Genomic DNA, 26,580 nt, shown 5'->3' on the forward strand with positions numbered 1-26,580 from the left:
CAGCGCCACCTGGTGGCAAGACCATCCCAGCACAGGCGGAGCCAAGGCACAGTCTTGGAGGGGGCGTTTTGGGGCATCTTGGGGCAGCGCTGACTTAAAATGCACAGCAGTAGAAGCGCTAGGGCTGTGGCGTCTCCCCCACTTGGGATAACGTGAAAGGATACCTGGATTTGCTCTGTGTAGGGCTCCTGGTGGCAGGCGGTGGGGTCCCTGGGAGCCCTGGCTGCAGTCCTGTGGTTGGCCCCTTACATCCCCAGGGCCAGCCCTCCCCACCCTGCAGTACAGGGCAGCAGCTAGGGGGCTGCCTGCTGGGCCCCCTTCCTCGCCTTCCCCAGGCCGAGGAGGGGAACAGACCCTGCATATTCACACAGATACTTCCAAAAGGAGATTTATTGTTGCTGTGTCTCTTCTTGCCCCCAACCTGCCCAAAACAAGGAACAGCAGGACCCAGAGCAGACAGCTCACGTCCAGCCACAAAGGGCGAGAGCTATAATCAGAGCTGTTTCACCACACAGCCCAGCACGGTCACGGGAGAACGGGCTTGGGAGAAAGAGGCGAGCACCCCGAGGAGACCGTGACAGGTGTGACCAGCACCGAGGGCCAGAGACCCATGGGGGCGCCTGCTTTCTTCCCTGAGCACGGGCGCCATGGCTTGGCCGCTAACTAGGCTCTGGATCTGCGGCCCCAGCTGGCGCTCACCTGGTCACTGTGCCTTCCCCTGGCAGGAGGCCTGCCTCCCTCTCTACCAGCCGGCTGACCGTGCGCAGGGCCAGAGGCAAGGCCGTGTTGGTGTCACGGTGGTAGCGGGGCTGGGACACCTCCACACTGGGCGTGAGCACGAACTGGGCCACACTGGGCATCTTCAGCAGGTTCAGCAGCTCCGTGGCCCGTGTGCAGACGGCTCCTGAGGCATCCTCGCAGCGCACGGAGCTCGTGGCTGGGCTCTGGGCCAGGGTCCTCATCTTTGACAGGAACAGAGACACCCTGGGGACGAGGGGGCCCAGCAGTGCAGCTTCAGCTCGGAGAAGTGAGACAGAGGCACCGACATGCCGCCTGCGCCCGCCCAGAGCCTCTGGCCCGCAGACGCCGGGTCTGCAGCTGGGACAGGGGGACCCTGGACGTTGCTTCCTTCTCCACAGGAAGCCTGTGGGCTCCCTCTTTACACCCCCGGATGGTACCTGGGGATCAGGTCTTGGCTCCGGGAGGCCAGCTTGGTCAGCGTGGTCATGAGCACGGTGGCGACCTGCGGTGGACACTTGGGAAGGGCAGCTGAGGGGCGGGACTGGGTGACCTCAAACAGCAGGGCCTCTAGGACTTCGAAGAACCTGTTGATCTGCTCCACGGTACACCGCCGGTCCCAGGACACCGCCAGGTACTCGCCGATAGCCCACACCTGGCAGGGACACATGTTGGCCCCACGTCCAGGCCCTGCTGTGTCAGGGGCTGGGGTACGTAGTTGGTAGCCTTACCACGGAGGTGCGCATAAGTCCTGTGCTGAGGGGGCTGCTTGTGCTTCCCACGAACTCCAGCAGCTCTTTGGCCAGCTCGACCACCAGGACGGGGTGCAGCTTACAGAGGGCCAGGAATTGCGAGCTCAGCACTCTGCCCAGAGAGGACATGCATGAGCTGCAGCACAGCCCCACAGACCCGGCCCCTGCCGCCCAGAACACGAGCCAGGAAGTAAACAGGAAAGTCTCTGAGTGCCAGGTGGAGGAGAAGGTCCCCAGAGGAGGGCCTGGGGCTTGGCTGCCTGTCCTCCATCCTGGGCTTGCGAGTGGAGGGGGACCAACTTGCATGTGTCAGACCTTCTGGAATGGGAGGGCGACTGGAAGGCACTGCAGAACAGGGACCTGGCCTGCTCTGAAGACAGCAGGCAAGAGGGAAGGAGAGGGCGCTGGAATGTTCAGGACTGGGACATAGGGGTCTGTGCAGTAACCCAGGAAGAGCCTGGCCTGGAGATGGCACTGGGGGTGGCAGCCTGGCAGAGGGACTGAGGGCCACCAGGGACTGGTGAGTGGCACCTTGGTAGCTGCATGGGAAGGTGGAGGATCCAGGCTGTGATGAGCTATGTGTAAGGAGTCACTGAAGCCAGCACAGGGCTGGGGCCATGCGGCTGCAGGAGGGGTGAAGGCCGCGGGGGTTGACAGGAGGAACGCACCTGTGCACATGGGCTTCATACTGTGGGACCTGGTACAGCGAGTCGCTTCTCTCCAGGAGCAGCAGGGCCAGCTGGTTGGCTAGGGCCCCATCTGCAAACTGGGGGTCAAAGTGAGACAGACCATGCAACCTGGTAGCCAGGCCCCTGCTCAGGGCCAGCATGTGCACCCTTTCCTGTGACTCTCGCTGATCTTCAGCCATATCCACCCCTTTGCCACCAAGGAATTGGAGGCTCCACAAAGGTCAGGGGTGTGGCCATGGCCCTCTCTCTGGGTGGCCCCTCTGCCGTGCAGAGGACCTGGGAGGCAGACTCACCTCGGTCACTGCTGAGAAGAAGGCCTGGAGCAGGGTGGGCACTGCCTGGGCACACTGGACAACCCGGGCACAGCTGGCCATGGGCTGTAGCAGCTGGTGGAGTGGGGCCAGCCTGGGACACAGCACAGCCCACTGAGCACCCACCTGCCTGCTCCCCAGCCCCACCCAGTACAGGGACACACTCTGGACATGAATCCATGTGACCCCACACGCCAGTGGGGTGCCATGGCCTGGGCCAGGGTCTGTAGCCATGCACACTGCCCTCCTCAAAAGGGGTCACCCTGTCCCCAAGCACACCCTGTGCTGACAGGCCCGCTCCTGTCATCAGCCACCTACTCCTAGGACGGCCTTGGTCCCTGGGACCCAGGGAGGCTGGTGTGGGGCTGAACTGCAAGGGGCCTGGGTCCCAGTCCTGGCTCTCCTGCTCTGGGGGTGCCAGGCCTCTGTTTTTCCTTCTGTAGACTGGAGGCGTCATGGCACCTACCTCCCATGGTTATGAGGATTCAGTCAAGCGGCTGGGGAAGAGGTGGGCCTGAAGCCTGGTGGAGGAGACCACAGCTATGTCTCCAGGTCAAGAGGCCTGAGGCCTGGGGTAGACCCCAGAGCCCAGCTCCCTGGGATAGGCTCCGGCTGCACACAGCCTGTGCTAAGGGCTCAGGGTGCTCCTGTGTCCTCTACGGCGTCGTGGGCCTGGGCCACCCAGCAGGAGCCCTACCCCGGGGGTCCCTGGCCAGAGTGGCCCCTACCGCTCTGTGGTTCCACTGGCTGTGGCCCGTAGCAGGTACTGGAAGAGGGGCTGGAACTGTGGGTCCCGGAGGGCCTCCAGGCAGCTGGGGGCCCTGAGGGAGGCATCCCAGAGCGGCCTCTCAGATGCAGCCGGTGATGATCTGCGTGTGAACAGACACCCCAGGCTGGACTCAGACACAGGCATGGGGCAACAGAGGCCTGGCTCAGTTCCTGCCTTCATGGACACCCACTGGCCAAGGAGAGATGAGCAGATGTACGGCTGAGTGAAAGGCAGGCCGGAGGCCCTGGGCCCAGAGAGTTGCTCTGCATCAGAGGTGGCTCCCACAACAGCCAGAGGAAGGAGGAGGGTCCTGTGCTGGAGAGGCAGGCAGAGGGGAGGGACAGGGTCGGTGATGGCGAGGAGAGGGGCTGGCTTATAAGACCAGGCAGCATGGGCAGGGCACTGATGGGCTCACCTGAGATGCAGGTCCAAGGCCACGGTCAGGCATGGCAGGTCCAGCAGCGCATGCAGCATCTCCACGGCTGTGCCGGCGTCCACCAGCGCTGGAAGCAGCACCACGAACTCGGAGGTGAGGGGCGGGCTGTTCCAGGCCAGGAACTGCAGGGACAGTGGAGTCAGAGGGGAGCCAGGGGGGCATGTCGGTGCGCAGCCCGGCCGCGGAGCGTCAGGTGGGGACAAAGCCAGAATCGGCCACTTCATGAGCTGCTGTTGGCCAGGAGCTGTGGTGGCCCTTTGCACTGTGACCCAGGGGGCCAAAACACCCCATTTGTTTTTTTCCCTTCATTAGGGCCTTTTTTGCTTCTGTGTTAACTTTATGCCCCCAGTTAAATCAACTTCTTCTACTTATCATATTTGTTTCTCTCTAATTAAAGGACGAGGCCTCCAATGGATTTTGAAAAAGCTACGCAGTGACATACGTCACAGACACACCAGAAGCCCTTGGCACCAAAGGGCTGAACACACCCGGTGAGGCCCCAGGTGAAGGGATTTTCCCGGGTGCTAAAATCTGAACAAATTCTGTGAGCACCAAACCACAAAGTCAGCCCTAATCAGCCCTTCCCAGGAGGACTGGCACGAGGCCTTCCCAGGCTGCGGTATGTAGGGGGAGGTGTGGCACCTGGGGCTGCCCCGCACTCCCTCCACCCTGTGTTCCAGGCCTGGGAGGGCCCGGGGCCACGGTCACAGCCACGCTTCACCTGCAGGCCCCTGGGCGGAGAGCACAGCCTGGGGGCACTGAGCACTCCTACCCGGCACCCCAGGCCCCCGTTGGCCCACGGATGCCGAGCATGCCTTGAAGAGGTTGGGGAAGCTCAGTTTGAGAATGCCACGGTTTCTGCCAAACAGGGGAAGGTTGTCCCTGCAGAACTGGATGAACTCGAAGGCCAGCATCGGGCTATGGAAGAGTTCGGAAGGGATCCTGGTAAACAGATGCTGGTAGATGGCTTCTGAGTCCACTGCAGCAGCCTCCCCTGAAAGGCATGATGCCCCGTCAGGGCGGAAGGCCCCAGACAGGAGTCCCCCTACCATGAGGACGCCCCTGCTGCCGTTAGAGCCCTCAGAGTCTCCACAGCCATATGTGTCTTGGACACCAAAGGCTCAGAGACGTCCAGCCTGCAGGAGAAAAGCTAGTGGAGCAGCGCTCTGCTCTTCCCAAGTGCCTCTGGCCACAGACTGATTCCTCTGAGTAACGTGCGCGGAACGTTCTTTGGGAGGAGCGGGCTTCAGGGCACCTTCCACCAGACTCATGAACTCTCACGGCAGAGTTCTGAGACAGAAAGCTGACAGCATTCAGTTGGCTACATAAATCCATTTTAAAACTGCCACCATCTACTGCTAACAGTCTATCCCAGCAATGCCACCCTACAAAAGAAGGAGGGAATGAGAGCAACATGGAGAAAAGCCGCCCTTTGGCATGAGCTGTGCTGTCTCTCAGAGGCCCAGCAAGCTCCAGGGGCCTCACAGGCCCACGTGGCAGGCTCACCATGGTTCAGGAAGAACTGGGCAATGGGCAGCAGTGCCTGCACGCAGGCCAGGTCCCCACACAGCCACGTGTGCAGGGCCTTCAGGCAGGAGAGGGTGCGGTACAGGAAGGAGGGGTCCTGCCTGCAGAGCATGTCCAGCACCAGCACGGCCTCCACCAGGCACTGTGGAGACAGTGGCTGCGTTTGGAGGGGGCCAGCACCAGCCCCGCCCTGCCTACCCCTGTCCCACCCCGTCTGGCGGGCACTTACCGCTTTCTGCAGGTCGGAATCACCCTTCCTCAGGGCTCCTGGTGAAGTAAGAGAATCAACTGGTTTCTTTGGCAGCATCAGAGCAGCCAAACGAGATGCGCACTATGTTCTGCGATCTCAAAGAGAGGGCGGTGAACCCCGCAATGGGCAGAGCAGGCGTGAGGCGGGGACGGATGCCTGGTGGGCAGGGTTTCTTCTGTCCAATGTCCAGGACTCTGGGGCTTATCCTGGAATCCAAGGCCCCCAGGGAGACAGCTGCTGGGGCTCCAGCCCCCACTCCCTGAGCAGCCCAGGCACCCCTGTGGCCAGGGAGGCCACGTGGGGACTCACGTCGGCAGCTTTGCTCGATGAGGCGCTGGCAGTACTCAAAGGCCTTCTCCCTCAGCTGCTCCTGGGGCGGTAGCAGGCGGCTGGCAGCAGAGGTCGCAGAGAGCACAGACAGGGTGGAGCCCTCCAGCTCAGACTTGTCATCTGGGAGCGAGGGCAAGCGCTCAGCAGGATGTAGGAGCTTTGCACATGCAGGCCACTGGCCAGAACGCAAGGAGGGCCTTGGGCACAGACTAGCCAGGTGTGGGCGATGCCCAGCCCCAGCTGCCCACACCCCCACAGGCCACCCCAGGGAGTTCAGGCTCTCAGGACTGCTCGGCAGTTTATAGAGGCCTTCGTCAAGCTCTCCCAACAATCTTGTTGATGGCTGCCCTGAATGATCCCCTTGGCTTCTCTGACTTGTCTGGGAAAGGCCGCCTGGTGCTGAGGATTGTTGCCTAGCCAATGTTGCCCAGGGGCCCATCAGGTCCCACTGGCCTACTTCCCGAGTCCCGCCTGCATCCCACCTGTGTCGGGGGTGCTGGGACCCTCAGGGCAGCTGAGTAGCAGCCATGCCCTCAGCATGGAGAAGGCCTGCACGTTCATCCACTGGTCCTCTGTGAAGTGCTGCCCAGTGGACAGCACCGTGAAGAAGTCTGTGGCCACTGCCCCATCAACCTCGGTGACAGGACCTGGCTGCAGGAGGCAAGGAAGGACAAGCAGCATGGCAGGACCCCTGGGCGGGGAGGCGGGGGGCTCACAGGCACTGGGGGTGGGGCGGAGGAAAGGCTGCGTGGGAGTGGGAGCTACCACCCTGAACGAGGTCGCCCACGCTGCTCTAGAACCAGGGGCACCCATCCTTGTTAGACACATAATTGCTGGCACCCGAGTTAAGAACACAGCCCTCCATAAGTGATGGGTGCCCTCCACGACCTCTTGCCAGCAGGTCCTAGGTCTCAAAAGACCCACTTAGCATCACAGGCTGGGGGGCTGTGACCCTGTGTGACCCCCCCCCCAAATGGAAATGTTCTGGAACCAGGGCAGGTGGAAGGACAGTTAGCGGGACCCTTTGGGAGCCCCAGGACAGGGAGGCTCTGAGGCTGCATGCCTCACCTGCCGGGTCCTGGATGTGGAGAAGAAGCCTCCAGAGGAATGTGTGACCCCCTGCTGGACACTGGCGTAGCGGAGCCAGTCCACCAGCCTCTTGCTGAGCAGGTTGGTGTGGTCTGCGGAGGGGAGTGGGGAAGGGAACAACACGGTGGGAACTGTGCAGTCCCCAGGCTCAGGCTGCAGGTGGCACTAGCAGCCTTTCATGAAAGTGAGCAGCTGCTGGGGACATGCTGTGCCCTCAGGAAGGGCGAATACCTTCACTGAGGGCACCGGGGACCAGGCTGGCGACCTTCCACACGACTGGGAGGAGGTACCGCAGGCTGGGCCCCTCGGGCTGCCGGCTCTCAAGGACCTTGAATGCGCGCTGGCCCACACTTCTGACCACCTCCTTATCACCCTTCAAGTCAAACACAGGTAGAATGTGATGCGCCGCCAGGCCCAAGTGCCTGGGCAACGAGGCATTTGGTCTGAAAACATCTGGGGACTGTTGAATTCAGAAGATTGCTGGTCAATCAGTGTCATCACATGATGCCACCGCTCACAGGCATCTGGGAACGTTACCAGAGCAGCCCAGGCCCTGTGGTCTGAAGTAGCCTTCACAGCGTCCTGGCCACTGCCCTAGGAGTGAGGGGTTAGGAAGGAGGCAGGGGAAGGAGCAGCTGGGTATCTCTGCTCATTCCAGATGTATCCTCGCGCCGGTGGCAGGGCAGCCCCACAGCGGCCACAGAAACTGCCGAATGGAAGGGGAAGCTGAGCCGAGCCTGCCACGTGACAAGTCAGCACCTGCATGGGGACCACACGCTGGCACCAGGGCCACCCAGGGCAGGGCGACACACCTGAGCAGTAACAGTGATGTTACCTGGGCCAAGAGCACGGAGGCCACCAGGCTCAGCTGCCGGCTGTTCTGGACGTGGTCACAGGACAGGCTCAGGCTGTCGGAAGGTGACATCTCTCTCAGGACAGCGACACAGAGAAGCTGCAGCTGCTCGGGGCACGTGGGCAAGTAGAGGGTGGTCTGCAGCAAGTCCACACAGGTCTTCTCCAGCCTGGGGCGGCAAGGCCATGGGGGGGGGCATCTCACCACAAGAGCACCGGCCCCCCCAGGGCTCCCCCTCCCCAGAGAAGCTGCCCAGGGCCCTCGGGCAGGTGCAGAGAGCTCTTTATATCTGAGGCACTGGTTTAAGTGGACACAAATCTTAAACACCAAAGGGATGCTGACACCTGCCTGCCAGGTGCTAATGAGGTGTGCCCCATGGCTGCACATGTCAGGAGCCCAGCCCCAGGCCCACCATAACCCACAGATGATCACACTCACTTCCTGTTGTATTTCGTGGCTGAGATGATGAGGAAAAGCCTCTGCAGGGCATCAGCGGTGTTGGGCCCCAAGTCCTTCTGCAGCAGCTGACTGACCCGGGAGCAGAACCTCCTCAGCTCCTCGCCGCGGATCTCCCTAGGCAAAGGGGACCATGCTGGCAACCTGGGGTCGAGGGTCCCGCCACCCTGCAATGTCTCGCAGGATAAATTTGCTGACTGGTCATCTGGAATGGTTCCTCTCCCCTGGGATCCAGCGATCCACTGGGTCGCTGCCGCCTCTGCTGGGCAGGGCTGCTGGGGAGACCACCCCTCCAACGGGTTATGACAACCGGTCTCATTAACGGAGCCTCCCTGCATTTTGATTTTGTATTCCAGGAACAGAACTAAAACTGACTGAATTTAGAGCCAAAGGTAAGGGGAGGTTTAGTCTGAAATTAGTTGTTTTCGAAAGATGCCTTCAAAGAGCCTTTAACTTTTGGGAACAGGAGTTAAATCTTACATATTAATGGGCTAATATTATGACACATTGAAAGGTTTCTGACTCTGACACTTATTTTGATTAAAAAAATGTATCTATTGAGCACTGACAACAGGCAAGATATTGAACAGAGTCTCCAAATGGAACCCTAAAAGGCAAGAAAAGGGAACATGCCAACGAGTCCCTGTACTGGGGACCTTGGGTGGGGCTCTGGGAGAAGGGCCATCTGTGCTTTCCCTGTGTGTCCACTCCCCAGGCTGTGGCTGAAGGCTACTAAATCCATTCTGGGAATCTGGAACTTTGAACTGAGACAGACAGAACTTCCCCAGCACTGGGGCTGACAAGAAGGTTCCTGAATGCCTGGAGCTGGGGTCCTCATTTTTTGTTCTCTCTTGAAGGCTGGCAGATAAAATCCCAATGAATTCTCTTCCACTCCTTGCCTCCCTCCTGCCCCCCTGCCCCCATTTTCATTTTTTACTCATAGCCAGAGTTGGACTTAATCACTTACAAACAAAAGAATATCCCAGTGGGATGAGGGGGAGGCGGACAGACGGAAAGCCAGGTCCTAGTCTGTTTCTCACTGGGATAATGAGGTAGGAAGAGGCTGCCAGGTGCCTCCCAGGTGTAACAGGGCTCTTTCCCAGAACCGTGGCATCCTTGTCCTACAGTAATCCCTTCTGATGTAGTCTCTAAATCACAGGATTGCTTCTAAAAGGGCTGTTGCTCAAACTCCTACAGCTCCCCAGGGCTGTCAGTCTCTAAAACTCCTACAGACCCTAAGGACGCATCCAGGGCCCCTCCCCTCCTGACTTCTCTAAGATCTGTCACTCACTGTTTCTCTTGCTTCTGACCCTGCGTACAGACCCTCTGCCGGAAACACTCCTGGCTTCTTCCCTTCTGGGTTAACTCCTCACTCATCCTGGGCATTCTGGGAACCTCCGCTGACCTTGCTGCACACCCTGTCCGCCCTGATCTGAGTCCCAACTTCTTCACTTAGTCTTCAGCTTACCAGAGCTGCTTCTGTTAGCTTTCACCACCCCGGCTTTCCATCTCTGAAAAATTCAGAGAAAACTAAAATTCATTCTAAATCCTAACTCCCTAAGCCTTAGCCATTTATTTTAAAGTACCAAGAAAAACCACAGGCTTAATTAAAGTAAAATGCAAAGCGAAACTTGGTAGTTATTAACTTCCCTCAAAGCCTAACAGAGAGGAATTGTAAGACGCATATAGTTTGCTTCTGGGTATTTGACCACACCCCACCCTCACTTAAGACAGAGAAGCATTTCAATAGTGAGGGCTGTTCCTTCGGCCTGTCATTCCATGAATGCATGACCCTGAGTAGAAGGTTAGCTGGCAGAGGTAAATCCAATGAAATTCTGAGGGGGCTCTCAGAACCCGTCTCTTGGCAAGAACTTTGGGATGAGCACATCCCATTTTGAGTGAGATGTTAGTATTTAAAGATATTTTCATTTAAGATAGCCTCTAAATTCAAATTCAAATGAACCTGTACTGGAATACTGGAACTTGAATATAGGAATATCTGTTCAATCTTGAAGGAAAGACAGACTGCTGAATGTACTGGGAGATGGTGCTGCAAATCCACCAGGCACTTTCCTAACAGATTTTCAAGAGTCATTTTGACCACAGATTTCTGCCCTCTTCACTGCCTTTAGAACCTAATCTGCATTCAAGTTCTTGCTTTACTATAATCACAGCAGCTGCAACCATCCTAATCTTTCCCACCAACTGGTCCTCCACCGTCCAGTTTTGGGTTTTTAAAAAAAAGTTTAGCATGGGCTTGTGGTTCGGCCTGCATTTTTTCCTTTTAAACAAGCAGCATCAAGTCTTAGACTGTCTGATGGACTACAGGGTTTTGGTCCAAGCCTACATTCTCCTTTCTCCCATGCCTGGTTAGTTGGTGAGGAAGGGGCTGCCGACTAGTTAGTGGGAGGGAGATCAGAGCCAGCTGCCGCTGGAAGACGGCGGGTAATTCTCAACCCATCCAATGCAACCGCGTGAGAGTGGTCTTCCTAAATCACAAAATCCTCCCCTGCCTCCTCAAGGTCCTCAGCTGTTACCGAATTCCTGAGCTTGGCACACGGAGCTCGCCAGGGCTCAATCCCAACAGGCTCTCCAGCACTGCGCGGCTTTGTGCTTCTGACCCTGAAGCAGCTGGCAGCCCCTGCCGGGCGTGGGGTTCTCACCGCCAAGCCGTGGGCCAAGCAACCGGCGGTCCCCGCCGGCTTCGTTTCCGCTCACTCTTCGGGCGACACCTGCTCGGGGCCGGCTCGCCCCTGTCCAGACCTCCCCGCCCGGTGCCGGGCCGGCGCGGCCCCCGTCCCTCGCCCTGAGACCACCACTAGGTGCAGCCCGAAGGGAACGGCCGGGGCACCTGGCCTGGTGGAGCAGACTCTCCGCCCCCGCCGAGAACATCCCGCCGCCGCCGCCGCCGCCGCCACGGGGAACGCCGCCCACGCGCTCCCGCCGCTCCGACCTCCAGGTGCGCAGCCTGCAGCCCGCCGGCTTCCGGGTCGCGTCACGTGCCGCACCACGCGGGGAGACCGCCGGCCAATGGGCTCTGGTGGAGCGTCCGGCGCTGGGCGGGGCCATTGGTGCTCCGGCCGCGGCTCCGAGGCGGCTTTACTCACCTTGCGGGGCTGCGACCCCTTGGCACCCCGGCTCCTCGGGACCACGGCACACCTGCACCCCGGGACCCTGGAGCCCGGGACGGCGTCCGATGGGCGTCCGGCGCCGACCCTGCCTGCGGCCTCTCCGCCGTTGCCCCAGTTCTGGGTTGTCTCATCACCGCCCGCAACTCCGCGGTGTGCGGATCCTGTGCGCAGTCCCACCGCACAACGTTACACAAACTGCGGCTTGTGGGCTGGATGCACGTCCCGTGTATTTAGCACCTACCATAGGCTGTACTGCTGCCTTATTACATCCCCACCATACCCATACTCAGGCTACCGGCACCTATCTCAGAAGAGGCAGCAAGTTCAGAGAAGTCCAGTTTTAGTAATTTTAAAAGATGCGTTGGCCACAGTGTTTCCACTGGTAAACTGCGTGGGGACACAGGCGGTGACAATCCAGCGCGATAAATGCTGTTACACCCTAAACTGGGTAAGTGGTACAGGTGGAAGATTTCGGGAGGTACTGGCGGCTACTATGAGCCAGAGGGTGTCAGACCAAGCGGTGGGAGGGCTGGCCCTGGGGGCTGGTACTGCAGGCAACATGGAGCCCTGCCTCCTGTGGCAGAAATGCACTGATGCTTGGAAGCAAGATAGGGAGTGGAATGGGGGAAATAGGTGTAGTTAGAAAAGGAGGTTACCTCGGCCAGGTAGAGGCCATGAGGATGGAGAAGTAGGCGGTCAGCAACCATTCAGGGGTACGATTTGTAGCACCTGGTGATTGGTGGATTTGGGGGCGGGAGAAGGAACAGAGGAAAACCAAGGACAACGGCAGGTTTCTGGCTTACCAGGTCGTGCCCTTCACTTGGCATTGGGGCAGGACAGGATGAAGGTTTGCGGAGTCCTTCAGCGAGCAAGCACTGGCAGTGTTTCAGGTTCTGGGGACTAGTGAACGGGACTGGCCAAGTCCCTGCCATGATGGGATTTAACAAAGCCAACAAAGACGACTGCTATCAAACACACCGACGCACAGGAGCCTAGCAGTGACGAATGCTGTGAAGAGAAGATGAGGCAGAGCAGGACAGTGCTAGGTTGTTGGGCGCTGCTTGAATAAGGGGCCTGGGAGGGAGAAGCAGTGAGAAGACGCCCAGGAGGGAGAGGCCGGGGCGGAGGGAGGACAGGCTTAGCACTCACCTGCGGGAATCCCGGGCTCTGTGCCGCCCTTGTTGAGGACAACTGGTGCCAAGCCAGGAGATGGAGCGTCTTGCCAATGGGTTTCAGCTCTGGGCAAGGTCAGTATGGTCCATTGTGACCAAAGAAATGATAGTAGAACATTCTTGGGGTGAAAGGGTTATACCCAACTTTATCTCCATGGTGGCAGGTCAGTCACTAAAAATCCCATCCACTCAGAGCGAGTCTGCATGCAGCAAGCCAGTCTCTGCCTCTGGGCCTCTCTGCCCACACAGCCGTCCCCAGGGCCTCTGTCCTTGCCGCTGCCACCACTTCAGCCTCTGCTCTGCTCTCGCAGCCTTGCAGCTGTGCTACCGCATTGCCCAGAGCACGGGGCGGAGCTCTTTATATAGAGTCAATAGTAATGTATTCCCCACACGTGTGTAGTGAACTAGCCAATCAGGGCCAAGTGAGTATCCTGGCCACAGGAACTTTCATTTTTCCCACACGAAGGCACTCCAGGTATTTTACTGGAAGTTCTGTATACAGAACTGCCAAGTAGGTGAAGAACCGGAAGGGGGCGAGGAGCAGCAGCTACTCTTAACACGGGGACACAGGGACGAGGGAAGCCTGGCCGAGGCCCCGCAGAGCTGGACCTCAGGCCTGCGAGGACGCACAGCGTTTGCCGAATAAAGTTGCTGGCCGGGGAGCCTCCTCCTCCTGCGTTCTCGTCGTCTCGCACCTGCAAGGAGCCCGCCAACCAGAGGAGGGGCGGGGGCTGGCAGGGCGCCGCCCCCCGTCGCAAACCAGAGCACCGGAAGTTGGGTCTGAACTTCGGGGTGAGAGCATTAGAGATGTGGATTGGGTGGGATTTGCTCCGTTACTTGAGCTTTGGCTTACACATCCAATTCCTATGTATTTGTACCTACAACATTTGAGAAAAGGAGTTCAAACTTCATAGTTAAAGAATGTTAAAGTAAAACATAAGGTGCACAAATCTCAAATGAACTTGAGGTTTTACATTTCTATTAATGATATGCTGGTAAATGGTTAACTGTCTCTATGGGAAGGGGGAGTGGGGACCTGCAGCGTGTGACTGTTTCCGTGATGTAAATACTCCCACCAGGGGAGTTTCAGGATACCAACCCAAGGTCACTGAACAGTGGCCCACCAAGACTGTCCATGCAGATGCAATGGGTGTGGGTAACCTGAGATCAGAGATAATAGTAAAATAATAAGTGATAAATCATAATGAGTATTACCTGTTTTTAATGTAACTTATCCAAGTTTATATAACTACAATTTTAATAAAGGGTCAGCTGGCTCCCTAAACTGAAAATTGAACAAGCAGCTCTCACAAGCTGGTTCCAGCACACCACTGCTGAAACCTCTGTAGCCACTGAGCCACTGCCCCTGATCAGGAGAGGATGTTTCCAGCCCTCCAGCCCCCAATACTCCCTGTGCCCCTTCCAGGGCAACACTCACTCCCCTCCACCCCAGAGGTAACCGCTAGTCTCCCATTTATCACCACACGTTCATAAAATGGAAGTCTACAGTACTCAGCCTTCTCTGATGGCTCTTTCCTCCAACTTAAGGCCTGTGGGAATCATCTGCTGTTTTTTATTGCCGTGTATGTTCAATGTATTACTGTGACTTTATCATGATTTATCCAGTCTACTGTTGATGAATGTGTGGCTTGTTTCCGAGTTTGGGCATAATGAGTAGCTGTGAAGCAGTCCATGTTGGTGGGGTGTATGCTCACTGCTCTTTGGCACATACCCAGAGGGCAGCTGGACTTTAACTGAGGACTTCAACTATGTTCTCTCTCTGTAGGAACCGTCCCCTCCCTCTCTCCACCCACCCCCAAGTGATATTACCACGGGTAGTATTTGACTGTTTCGTACAAAATTGACATTTGTGTAAAATACTATTTTAAGGTATTCCAAATGAGAAATGGTTGTCTTAAAACCAAAAATTAAAAAAGATGCTATTTAGCTAATGCAGCTCCTGAAACTAATTTCACTCTTGCTCTTTGTTTAAAATCTTAAAATACAATGAATCTGCTGATACTATGTTAAGGCTGCAGTTGGACTCTGAACAACGGAAATGAGTAACCTGAAGGAAAGTGGAGTGTTCCCTTCAGTGACAAGTATAAAATTTGAAAGACAGTAACGTACATATCTAGCTGAATGAGTCACAGGCACAAACACTAGAGAACCTTCACAAGAGATGTGTTTGTGACAAACACATTTTTATTAAACCCCAAGTCCTGGGTGGTCTACCACAGAAATGCCCAGTGTTGTCTTAGGAGACTGTTAAACTCCAGGTGCCCTGAGAGAGGTGGCCCACTGCACCACAGCTGACATGCATGGCACCACCTAGCCTGCTGGACGTGCCTCAAGGCAGGGCATCTGTGCTGCAGATAAAATGGAACTTTGTGGGGGTTAAAGGCCCCAGCTGACTTTTGAACCCAAGTCTATCTGACGCTGGCATCCACACCAACCATCTTTCCTCCGCTCAGTACCTAGAATAAGCAGGGCCTAAGAGAGAGCATGCACGAAGCTAAGTGAAGGCAGGTACCCGCATCTGCCAGGGGCCACTTTTGGTGGGTGTCAGGGACCCACAGAGATGGCTGTGGCCCCTGTTGGCATCCCCTTGCCGAGCTGGGGTGCCCAGGATCAGGGGACACTCCAATGGTTCCTCCTTGTTCAGGGGCACATGTGGACTGTCTTCAAGTCCCTGAAGCTGCAAATATTCAGGGAACTCAGGATGGGTGAGCCCTGGAAATCAAGGCACCTCCACGATCATGTCCTTTGTCAGACTGCTCCTTCCCAGGAGTGAGTGCCAGAGGAGGAAGGGGAGAAGCACAACTCCCGCAGAACAGCCCCTCGGGGTCAGGTGCCCCCTCCAGGCAGTAGGGTGCATGTCCAGACCATCTGCCCTTCTGTGTGTCTGTCCCTCGCAGTCACTTACAAGGACCACACAGAGCCCTGGTGTCATTTCTTTAATATATAATTTTATTTCTGGTTATAGAAACAAATGCTAAGAGGAGAAACAAAACTTCCCCATCCACATACAACAATTTAATAGATAAAAGAACAGTTAAAAAAGAAAAACAAAAAGTAGAAATCTTAAACTTTGTTATAGCTTTAAAACATTAATGTCTGATACAATTAGAAATCACATTCAGATCTCAAACTTTAAAAAAAAAGTATGGCTCCTTATTAAAAAAATACTGTATCCCATTTGAAATGAAAATGCAGGCCGGCCCAGCTGTCTGATGAGGGCGCTGGCCCCCTGCCACTGGGCAGGGTGTTTGCACTCCTCGCTAGGTCTCCATGGGCCACGCTTACTTACAGGTGGTGGAACAACGCAGTGTGACGTGACCTGACTTCACACCCAGCGCTGGCTCGGGAACCCAGATTTCCACGTTATAGGATACCACTGCTTTTTAAAGCACTGATTATTAAACATACTGTGAAAAATACTTTAGACAGCAACTGTAAAAAAAACACATTCATACACACATACACACACACACCCCTAACACCGCCCCCCAGATTATCTTTACAGAATTATCAATCAGATAAGAAAGAAAAATCTCAGTATGGGGTTGAATACTCCCTCACACGCACAGAGTTGCTGGGCATTTTGGAATTTGCAGGATTTGCATGGCTTGCGAGTCTGAACTCAGCCTAATTTAAGTGAGAATCTGGGACACACTTTGTCTCTTTCCACCCCAACCCCCACCCCAAAATGGAAATCAAGCCAGTAAGTTAAGGTATGGGGTATCCAGAAAGCCTTTCCTAAAAGGAAGTTGGGAAGGAGGGAGGGAAGGGCCAGACTGAAAATGCTGGATTTTAAATCCCATTTTTATTACTGAAAAAAAACCAATTCTGGACCAGTTAGCCCAGAAATTTAGGGGCTAAGAGCTTTGGAGGCCACAGCAGAGTTTAATGTGCCTTAGGCCAGCTAACTTCATGCAGGAAATTATCAGAAGCAACTCAGAAGGGCAAGTCCTACTGGGCAGGTTAAGAAAAATGTTCACGTAAGAGGCACAGAATCTATTTAGTATTCCGACCACTGAAACATTAACCCAGGGCATGTCTCAGGTCTAAAGGGCTACATCCCTCTCGGCCTGGCCTCCCCTGCACTGTTTACTGTTTCTGACCTGGAGAAACCCACTGATAAATCTGGATGAATCAAATGAGCAACCTATTCCAGAAGAGATGCCTGAATAAGGAATAATAAACCAGAATTCTTCAAATTCTATTTTGACTCTCTTAAAATAACTGGGTTGGGGCAAAAAAGGACAGAGTAACTTGGGAGACACTTTGGTCACCCCAGGAAGTGATGAGTGGCCAGCCCCAGAAGGCACCCGAGCTCTCTGGCTGGGACCCGAGGGGCTGTGCAGCCAGCATCGGCTGGTCAGCCAAAGTAGAGAGGCGTGTCAGCTGTCTTTCACTGGCTCCCAGAATTTTTCTTTTCATGACATTTTCTCAATCGCTACAGAATGACAAGCAAGTGCAAAGCAGAAATGGAATCCTCTGAGTGGGGTTTCTCCCTGGAGAGAAGTCCAGAAGCGGTGGCTTCTCCCTTAGCTCCTCCGAAGTACCAACAGCCAGAACCAGCTGCTAGGATGAGCCAAAGAGACTAAGGACGCCCAGGTTCACTGATCTTGTCACAGGCCTGTGTGAAAACACTGTGCACGTGCTGTCCCTGGTGGGGGTCCTTGCCTGATAATGGCTAACCTGCAGGAGGACATCGTCTCGCCAACCAGCTGGGGCTTAACATTCTGGGACAAGGACATCTCAGGCAGAAGCCGGGGTATTTTCCAAATAGGGAGTGGGGCCCCCCATAAGCAGCTGGTACAGACATCCTGTCAATGTGATGGAGACACAGCAATGTTCATCAAACTTAGAGAAATGAATCGTTCTAACTGCTCACCTCCGCTTAGGTGCCCTGTGCCCCCAAGAAGCTTTTCAACACCCTGGGGGAGGTCAGTGCAAACTCACACTAGGCAGCCCTTGGGGTTTTGCCTGACCATTCTGGGCAGCAGCCGGGCCCCTGGACCCTTTGTGCTGACCAGGAACGTCCTTCCAGCAGCAGAGCTGAGCAGCAGCCTGAGCCTGGAAGAGGGGGAGCTAGACTGGGCTAGAAAGACTCTTCAGCAGAGACAGCCCCCAAAAAGGCCTGCCAATGCCTGCAGGGGAAAAGTCAACTCTGCAAGTGACCTTTCTTTCTTTCTGACATAAAACAATTCTCCCTGGACATAATCAGTAAAATGGGCCTTTTATTTCAGTTCAGGGTTGTATCACAAAATCCCACTCTTCAAGCTGCTGTCACTTCTGGGGTCAGGCAACAAGGAGGACAGAGGAAGCAGCAGTTCCAAGCAAGAACTCCTCACGCAAACCAAACCGACAGAATTCTGCCCCGCAGGGGCTGACCTCAAACCGCAGGCCTGAGGGAGCAGCCCCGCGGTATGGAGCCCAGCGCGCCACCTGCAGGGCGTTGTCGTCAAACGCAACATCCTGCAAGCACCACCTGGGACATGAAAGGTAGCAGCTTCGCTGGTATTAAAGGGAAGCTGGAGCGGTGGATGGATGTCCTGCATCAAACACTGGAAAGAACAGTAAGTATGGGATAGAAAGAACTGTGTCCTGAGCGTTTAAAACCTAATGTGGAAAACAAGGCCTCGGGAAAGGAACTTACAAAACATAAGAGAACAATTTGAAAATAATGGACAGAAACTGGGCAAGAGACCACTGTTACAGCCACATTCTGCCCTGGCCCCAAACAGCCACCATCACCATGAGGGGCAGCCTGCAGGAAGGTCAGCCTGTCTTCATAGCAGCACGTTTGAATAATTTATTCTTATTAAATAATATTGCTTCTAGGCAGAGGTATAAAGGCGGCTTGTGAGAGGCTGTGGGAAACATACTTTCCCGTAGCCACCACCAGGCATGGGAGAGTGAGTCAGGGTCCCAATGGATGCCTTTGCCCTGACCCACTGCAGCTGCACAGCCACTGCAGGGTGGGGCCTCCGTTCGGCAACTCTGGCACCTGTTACGTGGCAGGGTCTGCAATCATCTTGTGGCTGACTTACTCTGTAACGAGCGTGCTCTGGTAGCCAGCACCAAAGTGAGAGGCCTGCCCTGAAGCCCTTTGTCAGGGGAGCAGTGTCCCCTCGGAGGTGCAGGGGTGTGAACCCCACACACAGACGGTCCCTCATCCCGGACAAGGCCACTCAAAGGCAAAGCAGAATTTGAGGCTGTTGGAGAAACACAGATCATTTGCCAGCACCAACTGTACTTATTTCTACACCCTAAAAGCACTGGGAAAAATAATTTCTTCTTGAATATTTCCTCACATTCAACTAAGTTCTGCTGTCTCAAAGGAGGTCTGTCTTCTGTCTCTGTAAAGTTAAGGAACTGACCCCACAGCCAAGGAGAGCCTTCTCCCCCTCTGGACTCTGAATTGCCAAGGAAGAGCTTTCTGTCTGCAGAGATGGTGCATGCGGCTCTCTGGAGGTTGATGGCTCACCTGAGTGTCCCTGGGGGACCCTTTCTGAAGGAAATGGGCCCTAGCTGAATGATTCCCATTGGCCTGAATTGATCTCTCACCAGAACCAGAGGAGCAGAAAGGGACAAAGGGGCTGAGATCCAGCCTGGTCTGAAGCCCAGGGGCTGGGCAGCCTGAGGGCAGGTGAGGCCCCTGCCCTTTGCTGTGGTAAGCTCCACTACCACCACCCCTCGGCTCAGAAACCAGGCAACGACTCAGAACCCATTCTCACCTCTTCCATGTGGTCTGGCTCTTAAATAGAGAAAAAAACCCCACATAAACAAACAGCAAACCCCAAACATGAACCAAGACTGAGAGGGATGCTGACGGGCCGTGGCTGTGAGTGCACAGGCAGCCCACGGATCCACTGCTCCTGGCGCTGGCCTCGTGGACCCCAAGATGGGATCCTGCCCCCCAGAGCACAGGACCACTGCTGAAGCAGAGCAGGAGAGCTGTGCCTGCTGCATCCAGATGGGCCATCCTGGCATGCATCTAACTTCACGAGGCGATTTAGGCTGTGTAATCTTTAAGGACTTAAAAGAAGGGGAAAAGGGACAATCTACTTAAGACCCTCCAAGGCGTGCACTAGAGGCCTGTCTCTCCTGGGAAAGTTTCAGCTGGGAGAGAAAGGGGCAGATGGCTCACGGCAGATGCTACCATCAACTCGGGCACCAGGAGCCCTGCCCTCATGGCCTTACGTGTCCTGCGCTGCTGCCCTCGCTGCCCCGGAACACTGGGGGACTCTGACGTCGGCACGGGACAGTGTACAGTCCCTGCCACTGTGAGCTCTCTCGAACAACCCTCCTCACTTCCAAGTCATACTTGACTGCTTTCTGGGAAATGCTCAACTATTTAAAACCTGTTATTTCTGTGCTTTCCTTCCTATGTAGAGCGTGCGTCTCTGCATTTGGTGCTGGCAAGTGTGATGACTAGAGAAGTGGGTGCCAGGTCCTGGATGGCGAGGGAGTAGCTGTAACAATAGGGCCAAGTGCCTTGTGATGGAGCACAGTAGAAGGAGAGCCTCCCCCAGCCTGCACACCCCTGGCCTGGCCTGGCTGATCTCTTCATGCAGACTTGAGTCCCTGGGTGACCAGAGAGAAGGTTCTCGGACCCCAAGGCTACAGTGACACCAGCATCCCGCTAGAATTGACTTTAGCTTCCCCAAGCTCAGCTGGGGTGGCCCACCCTCTATGATCTACTCTTGTGCTGAATTACGGGCTGCCCAGCCTCTGAGGACCACAGCCCCTGGCCCCTTCTGGCCTGGTGCACTTGTCTCTGGCTGGGGAACTAGCCTTGGGGAGACCATCACTTTTCAGCTCTGAGGATACTGGGTGGCCCTTCTGGCTGCAATGTGGGGTGCTGAAAATTCTCAGGCCTTCTGGCTTCCAGCCCCAGGACTTGTGCTGGCATGAGCCAGGCATGCCATCGGCTCAGACAACAGCCCACCTGTACCCTAGGGGGGCAGCTCCCAGGCTGGGCCCTCTTCTCCCTGCCCAGGTCTGAGCTGACCCAGCAGGAGCTGAGCAGGCACAAGCCCTCCACGTGGCAGCAGGGCACCCGCTGACCACAGTCTGTTCTCCCTCCCAGCGCCCCTCCTCCTCCCTGACTGCTGTTATCACACACATGGATGGATTCTGGGGTCGGGCGGTGTGCTCTAGGCAGATGGAGGCAAGCCTGGGTGGGTCACAATAGTCCAGAGCAAGCGTCCCTGGAACAAGCCAGTGAGGGGAGGGGCAGAAGCAACAGGTGGCTCTGGAAGCCCTGTTTCCAGGCCTGTGAAGGTGGGGCCCTCAGCAAGGAGGTGCACGCCCCAGCCCTGCTTACTCATGGTCTCATGCCTACTATGCACACACCAGACACTTCCAAAGAAAAAGTCTGTAAGATACCAGAAACGTCCCTGTGGAACAGAGTGGGGTCTCTCATCACTGGTGGCCGGTAATGTCTGAGGACAGGACACCTGGCCACTTCCATCCTGTCCTCATTTCTCTGCAACTTCACCAAGGCAACTTCACAACAGAGCCCCTTTCCCACTTAAAGTCCGGGGCTTGAAGAGGCCCCCAGAACAGGCCTCCATCCAGGTAGGAGGTTGACTGGCCTGTTCCCCTACCCAGCTGTGGCTGCAAAGGGAGAGGGAGCTCTGGCTGTAGCCAGGTCACACCTGGACACACGCCAGCCTGGCCTGTGCTGACTCGAACGGAGTTCCCCGGCTCCCTTTTGTTCTGAGCCAGCACCTGTCCAGCCGGGTCCCGGGCCCCTGCGACCTTCTGCTCTTCCTCCGGGGGCTCTCTGAAGTCTGTGGCTCTCTCAGCAGAGTGGCTGTTGCAGTCAGGGAAGGGCCGGCAGCTTTGCTGGGAAGAGAGAGGCTCACGTTGAGAGCAGGCTGTTTCTAAGACGAGCCCCGTTTGTGCCGGGGGCTCCAGGGTCTGCAGAGTTTGTTCTTGTTTCCGGCTGTGCCCACCCAGGAGGATGAGCGCCAGGGCAACTAAGCTCAAAGCCACCTTTCACAGGGACATACTTAATGTTTCCTGGGAATATTCTCCAAGAGAAGCTGAAGGATGATGATCTGGACCCCAAACTGGGCCACAAACCAGACAGCACTGGCTCCCTGCCCACAGTGGTGACAGTGCCATGCAGTGTAAGCTCACCCAAGGGAGCAGCTGGGCTCTCACCATGCCGCAAAGCCCACCCCCAGCTGCTGCTTGCTGACCCCAGAGCCTCTGGTCCGATGGGTGCAAGAGACAGTCGTGACTGAAACAGCAGGTGAGTTTTGGGGAGGTAAAGACAACCACACCTTGGTGGGGAAGGCGGTGTGAGAGGCTTCCGCTCAGCTTGAGTGTCCCGTGGTGGCTGCTGGCACCGGGACATGGGACCACAGAGAGCACGGGGCCGTTTTTAGAGCAACATATCTGTGCTCATTTTCCTGCCAGTTGGTAGGCTGCTTCTGCCTTGAGCACCAGCTGCCGTGGTGTTAAGGCCCCGCTGCCATCCAGGCACAGGCAGGGCTGCAGGCCGATGCTGCACCCCGCAGGCTCTTGACTCATCTTCCATCCAAACCGTTTGCTGCCTTGAATACCAATCCAGGAGGCCATGCATCTTTCTTGAAGTTAACAGAGAGTGGCAGACTTACTCTTCGAGGGGATTAATGCCAGTGAGAACCACAGACTCATAGTTACTAAACCGTCTGCAGATGAAAATATCAAAAATAGATGATCCCTTCAGTGTTTGCCTCAGCTTTATGATTAAGCCTGAATTCCACATTTTCAACAGAATAAGAAATGCCTGGAGTCCAAAGCCACACCAGAACCCTGCCCTCCAATTAATGCTGATACTTCTGACGTTGCCTTCTGAGGGAGAAGACGCCATCGAACAATATGAAACAGGGCAGCCCTGGCCCTTCTCCTGCCCGGGCCCCATCTCTTCCAAACTGGGGTTTACCCCTCCCATCCTTTCCCTGGGCTTCTCCTGCCTGGCCCCCATCTTTTCCAAAGCGGAAGTGACCCTGCTGTTCCTTGCCCTTGGAAGGCCTTGGGGTCGCCATGCTGCTCCATGTCCGGTCCTCCTGGGGGCAAGGGCTGCTCTGGAAGCTGTGCTTCTGCTTGTGGCCGGGTCTGCCTGGGACACACGCGGAGATGTGGAGCGACGGCCTTTGCCCCAAACCATGGCAGAGGCCTGGGAGGAGACAGTGCTGAGGGAGGAGGAGGTAAGAACAAAGAATTCCCAGAATCATACAATCAGCTGTCTGAACGTGTTTATGTGTTTTGTTTTAACCACAGCAGGGGCAGGAGAGAAAATGACAGGACGAGTGCGTCCAGGTGCAGGCAGATGAGGCCGTCCTGTCCGTCTGGCACCAAGCCTGGGCAGCATGGAGCCTTTGCGTTGTGGCCTGGTGGTCACGAGGGCAGCTGCCACATCAGCTCCAGAATTCCTGTGGGTGTGCGTCTCACTCCACCTGCACGCGGCAGCCTCACTCCCCGGTCCCAGGCCCCTGCAGGCCGGTAGCCGTGATCACACCGGCCTGCGTGGTTATAGTCCCCCCGGGCTCCTCCACGCGGGACCTTTTGACCTCAGGCTCCCCAGTGGCAGGGGCAGAGATGGCAGCCGTCGTTGGGGTAGTGGTGGTGGTGGTGGCGGCCGCTGGTGCTGGCTCCTCGGGGCCCACCTCGCATACCCGGGCGACCACCACTGGCGTGGACGAACTAGCCTGGGCTGCAAGGAGCTGCAGGGGGCTGGTGAGGGCTAGGAGTGGAGGGAAAAAGAGATTCACATTGGGACACTGCTCAGGACCAGCAGCGCCTGCTCGGCACACCAGCCGATGGCTCTGTGTGGGGCTGAGAAAATTACTCACACCCTGCCCCTCGGCCTTTCCTTCCGGGTCTGTGACTTTCTCACGCCACTCCCTGCATGACCTGGCCTGCTCTCTGCCCAGGGATGCCATGCCCCGAGCTTTCCCTCACTGTTGCTTCTGCATGTGGATCCTTGCAGACCCCTGACGGCTCTTGCCCTCACCTGCTGCAGGTTCTTAACAAATGCCACCTGCCCTGAGCCCCTTCTGCAAAAACTGCACCCCTCCCCACCCTCAGCCCCACCCTGCCGTCTTGGGGCTGGCATGCTGCCCGCTGCTACTTCCCTTCTCTCCTTGAGCCTGTCTTGCCCGAGCAGGGGGCAGCTATGGGTTGTGGGGCCTGTGCCTCTCCCCCCGGGGCTCTCCTGGGCGCCACCACACTGCCTGGGCAGAGCAGGGGCTCCACCACTTGGTCAAACTGACTGGATGACTGGATTATTGGAGAAACACTCTTGCTGCATTGCCTGGGGGCTGAAGGATAGGGCTCACGCTGAGGGCGCCAGGGTGGGGCAGGGCCTCACCATATGTGCTGCCAGCTAAACTATTCGTGGAGATGGCGTGCTTTCCATTCTGAGTGACAGCCCGGACTGGAAGATGGTGCTGCCCGATGGTCACTGGCGTGGCTGGCTGCAGGATGGTGACCGTGTGTCCGGTGACCCCAGGGGCCATCTGGCTGGCCACCGTCTGGATGACCCGGCTGGCGGCGGGGATGGTGGCAAATGCAATGGTGGGTTTCTCTTCCAAGCCTACAGGAATACAGTGTATGAGACCCCTGACTTTGCCTAGTGCAGCCGCAGCAGCCTGTTTTCATTTATCTCTCAGCAGGAAGTCTGGTAATGGAGGTGAAGCGAATTGCGGGTTTTTAGCATTTACACTGGGAAAAAATGTTGGTTCTCAAAAGAAAAATCCCACTTTTTGAAATAAAATTAACAGAGTTTTAGAAAAAAACTTAAATACCTTGAACTTTAACCCAAATTTTTCTGAGAAAGAAAATGTCTTATTTAGAATGAAATGACTTGCATTTGGAGCCATAACTTAGTCGTCTTTCACCAAAATGCATCTGTCGTCATGACACTAGTAAGAGAAGAAATCACTGCTGAGATTGAGCCAACAGTGGTCCTTAAGACCAGGAGATGTTAATTCAAAGCATTCCTGGGAGGGCCTGTGCAGACCTGAGAGTCTTTTGGCTGTGTTTTCAATACTGACCCCACTCACTCCCTGGGACCCAGATTTCTGATTTAGGAATTTTAACTATTTTTTACTTTAAGTGACTTCTAAGGACTCTGCACCGGGGACTCTAGAGAAATCGCCCTCCGGATTCCCATTTTAGGCAGGTCCCATGACCTGGTTCGGTGTCACCTCAGGGGCTCTGGGATTGGAGGTGACAGTCTGCGAGGGGGAAAGCATTTCTGAGGATGGTGAGGCTGATTCAAAAGGACTCACAGGTGGCAGCGAGGTGGGGCAGCAGCCCGGGAGCCGTCGGCCCCCGAGGTAGCTGTGCCCCAGCTTGCAGGCTCTGAGCTCTCACTGAGGCTGAGGACTCCGCCTCCTGGATGACTCCCTACCAGCCCCCGCCACACGACCGCACAGTATGTTACCTCTGGCTTCGCTGCCCAGGTCCAACACAGCTGTGCCTGCGGCTTCGTGTGCGCCCCCTGCCGAGGCCTGACTGGCAAGGATGTATCCGTTGGCAGAACTGGCAGAGGTGGTGACCACCCTGAGCATGGTGACAGGGGGTGCCTGCTGCACGACATGGATCGCATGGCCGGGAGGCTGCTGGGCCGTCACTATGGAGGCTGGCATGTAGGCCACGGGTTTGGCCACTAAGCTGGGAGGTCGGGGAGGCATAGCCATGATCACGGGCTGGGCACTGACAGGAGAGCCTGCACAGAGAGGGAGCAGGACCCTGAGGGCGCGGGCTCAGCAGTGGCTCTGGACATGCCCTGCCAGGGCACGACAGAGTCCCCCACATCAGGTGAAAGGCCACTCTTACCGGGTGCACTCTGGGAATACCGATACTCTGGAACAGAAGCTAACTTTGACCCGAAGTCAGGGTCGTGTGGAATGGGTGAGCCCTCCCGAGACAGGCACTCTGGAGTCTGCAGGCCGGTAGAACGAGGGGACATCAGCCCAGGGTGAGTGGGCGAGGCTGGAGCACTCCTGCCAGCGGGAGAGAGGCCATGGCGGTGAGGAGACATGGGGAGGAGAAAGGGCATTCAGCAGATCAGTGGCCACCTAGCACCCATAGCCCGTGAGGCCTCTGCCCCTGTGCCTGATGCTTCTCTCTGTCCTCAGACGGTGCTTTCAACATTAACATTCCCACAGTGACAAGCTGCCGCCTGATAAACATGCCACCAATGCAGCATTTAAAGCCCCAATCACTGGGAGGCGGCCGCATTATTTGTGGCTTCCCAGCAAAAACCATGATCCAGGCCCTTTTCTTCCCAAAAGGGTCCATCCTCTGCGCTATCAGCATAAGCTTTGGCATGGTGGGAGCCAGCTTCCCTGGGAAGAGCCCACGTGGAGGGAACATGCTGTTCAACTCGCGGGTGATGGTCCCCAGAAGCTGGCTCCTTGGCTGCTTGTGCCCAGGAGCTCAGCCCTGGCTTTCTTCTCAGGGGTGGCCACACAAGCCCCGAAACACAGGGCCCACCCAAGCCAGCGGTGCAGGATTCTGGGTGGCCGGATGTGGCCCAAAGTGGCCTTTGTCTTGTGTTTATAACCAGCACGGGCAGTCTTGGGAGCAGGGCTCCAGCTGCCTCTGCGGAAGGGGAGCTGCAGGCTGGCTCCCCGGTCTCCATGGCAGGGACCTGGCATGCTCCCCCTGGCCTTGCCCCCAGTCTGCCCTTCTGCCCCCATCACCTCTCAGCTTGGGCACCTGTCCTCCACCCTGGAGTCCTGCTGCTCGTTGTGATGCTCAAGCCAGCAGTGACTGGTCCCTCCCACACTGCAGACTGCAGTGGCCTTGATTCTCAGCACCAGAGTCCAAGTGCCCAGTTCCCCTGAGATGGCTTTCCTCTACCAAACCAGCCCTGTCTGCTACCTGCTGCCTCCCTCCAAAGAAACCCAGGCTCTGGAAGCCATAGACTCCTCCCTCTCCCTGAGACACAGGCGACACCAAGCCTCTGCCTGATCCTGCGGCCTGCAGCTTCCCCTATGCAATTTCTACGTGGCATAAGACTGGCGTCCGCATCTGCCAGTGTGACCTTGAGGATGGCCAC

General features: G+C 56.4%; 2 protein-coding genes across 5 annotated transcripts in view; both read right to left on the reverse strand.

Annotated features, from left to right (window-relative positions):
• Positions 1 to 372: 372 nt before the first annotated feature.
• Positions 373 to 12,753, reverse strand: AP5Z1 (adaptor related protein complex 5 subunit zeta 1). Of its 3 annotated transcripts, none has more exons than XM_036932979.2 (17): positions 12,481 to 12,753; positions 8,183 to 8,317; positions 7,727 to 7,913; positions 7,123 to 7,264; positions 6,871 to 6,983; positions 6,285 to 6,453; positions 5,782 to 5,922; positions 5,452 to 5,489; positions 5,202 to 5,364; positions 4,511 to 4,689; positions 3,675 to 3,817; positions 3,219 to 3,359; positions 2,473 to 2,584; positions 2,159 to 2,256; positions 1,470 to 1,602; positions 1,179 to 1,393; positions 373 to 984 (listed from the first exon to the last, which is right to left on the reverse strand). In XM_036932979.2, exons 3-17 carry the CDS (start codon positions 7,814 to 7,816, stop codon positions 696 to 698), a joined length of 2,166 nt encoding a protein of 721 aa, XP_036788874.2. In that variant the 5' UTR covers positions 7,817 to 7,913; positions 8,183 to 8,317; positions 12,481 to 12,753; the 3' UTR covers positions 373 to 695. The 3 variants fall into 3 exon arrangements, with proteins under 3 accessions (XP_036788874.2, XP_036788873.2, XP_057343414.1); XM_036932978.2 differs by lacking the exon at positions 12,481 to 12,753 and adding an exon at positions 11,052 to 11,219; XM_057487431.1 differs by lacking the exon at positions 12,481 to 12,753 and adding an exon at positions 10,738 to 11,026.
• A 2,699-nt stretch (positions 12,754 to 15,452) lies between these two features.
• FOXK1 (forkhead box K1) overlaps positions 15,453 to 26,580 on the reverse strand; it is a 67,919-nt gene continuing 56,791 nt past the window's right edge. For both annotated transcript variants that reach the window (XM_036933054.2, XM_057487432.1), the window contains exons 6-9: positions 25,353 to 25,519; positions 24,958 to 25,242; positions 23,881 to 24,105; positions 15,453 to 23,253 (exon numbers count right to left, since the gene is read on the reverse strand). In XM_036933054.2, coding sequence (XP_036788949.2) covers positions 22,982 to 23,253; positions 23,881 to 24,105; positions 24,958 to 25,242; positions 25,353 to 25,519 — 949 coding nt within the window. In that variant the 3' untranslated portion in view covers positions 15,453 to 22,981. The remainder of the gene's footprint in view (positions 23,254 to 23,880; positions 24,106 to 24,957; positions 25,243 to 25,352; positions 25,520 to 26,580) is intronic.

The sequence above is a fragment of the Manis pentadactyla genome, chromosome 10 (assembly GCF_030020395.1).
Source record: "Manis pentadactyla isolate mManPen7 chromosome 10, mManPen7.hap1, whole genome shotgun sequence".
NCBI lineage: Eukaryota > Metazoa > Chordata > Mammalia > Pholidota > Manidae > Manis > Manis pentadactyla.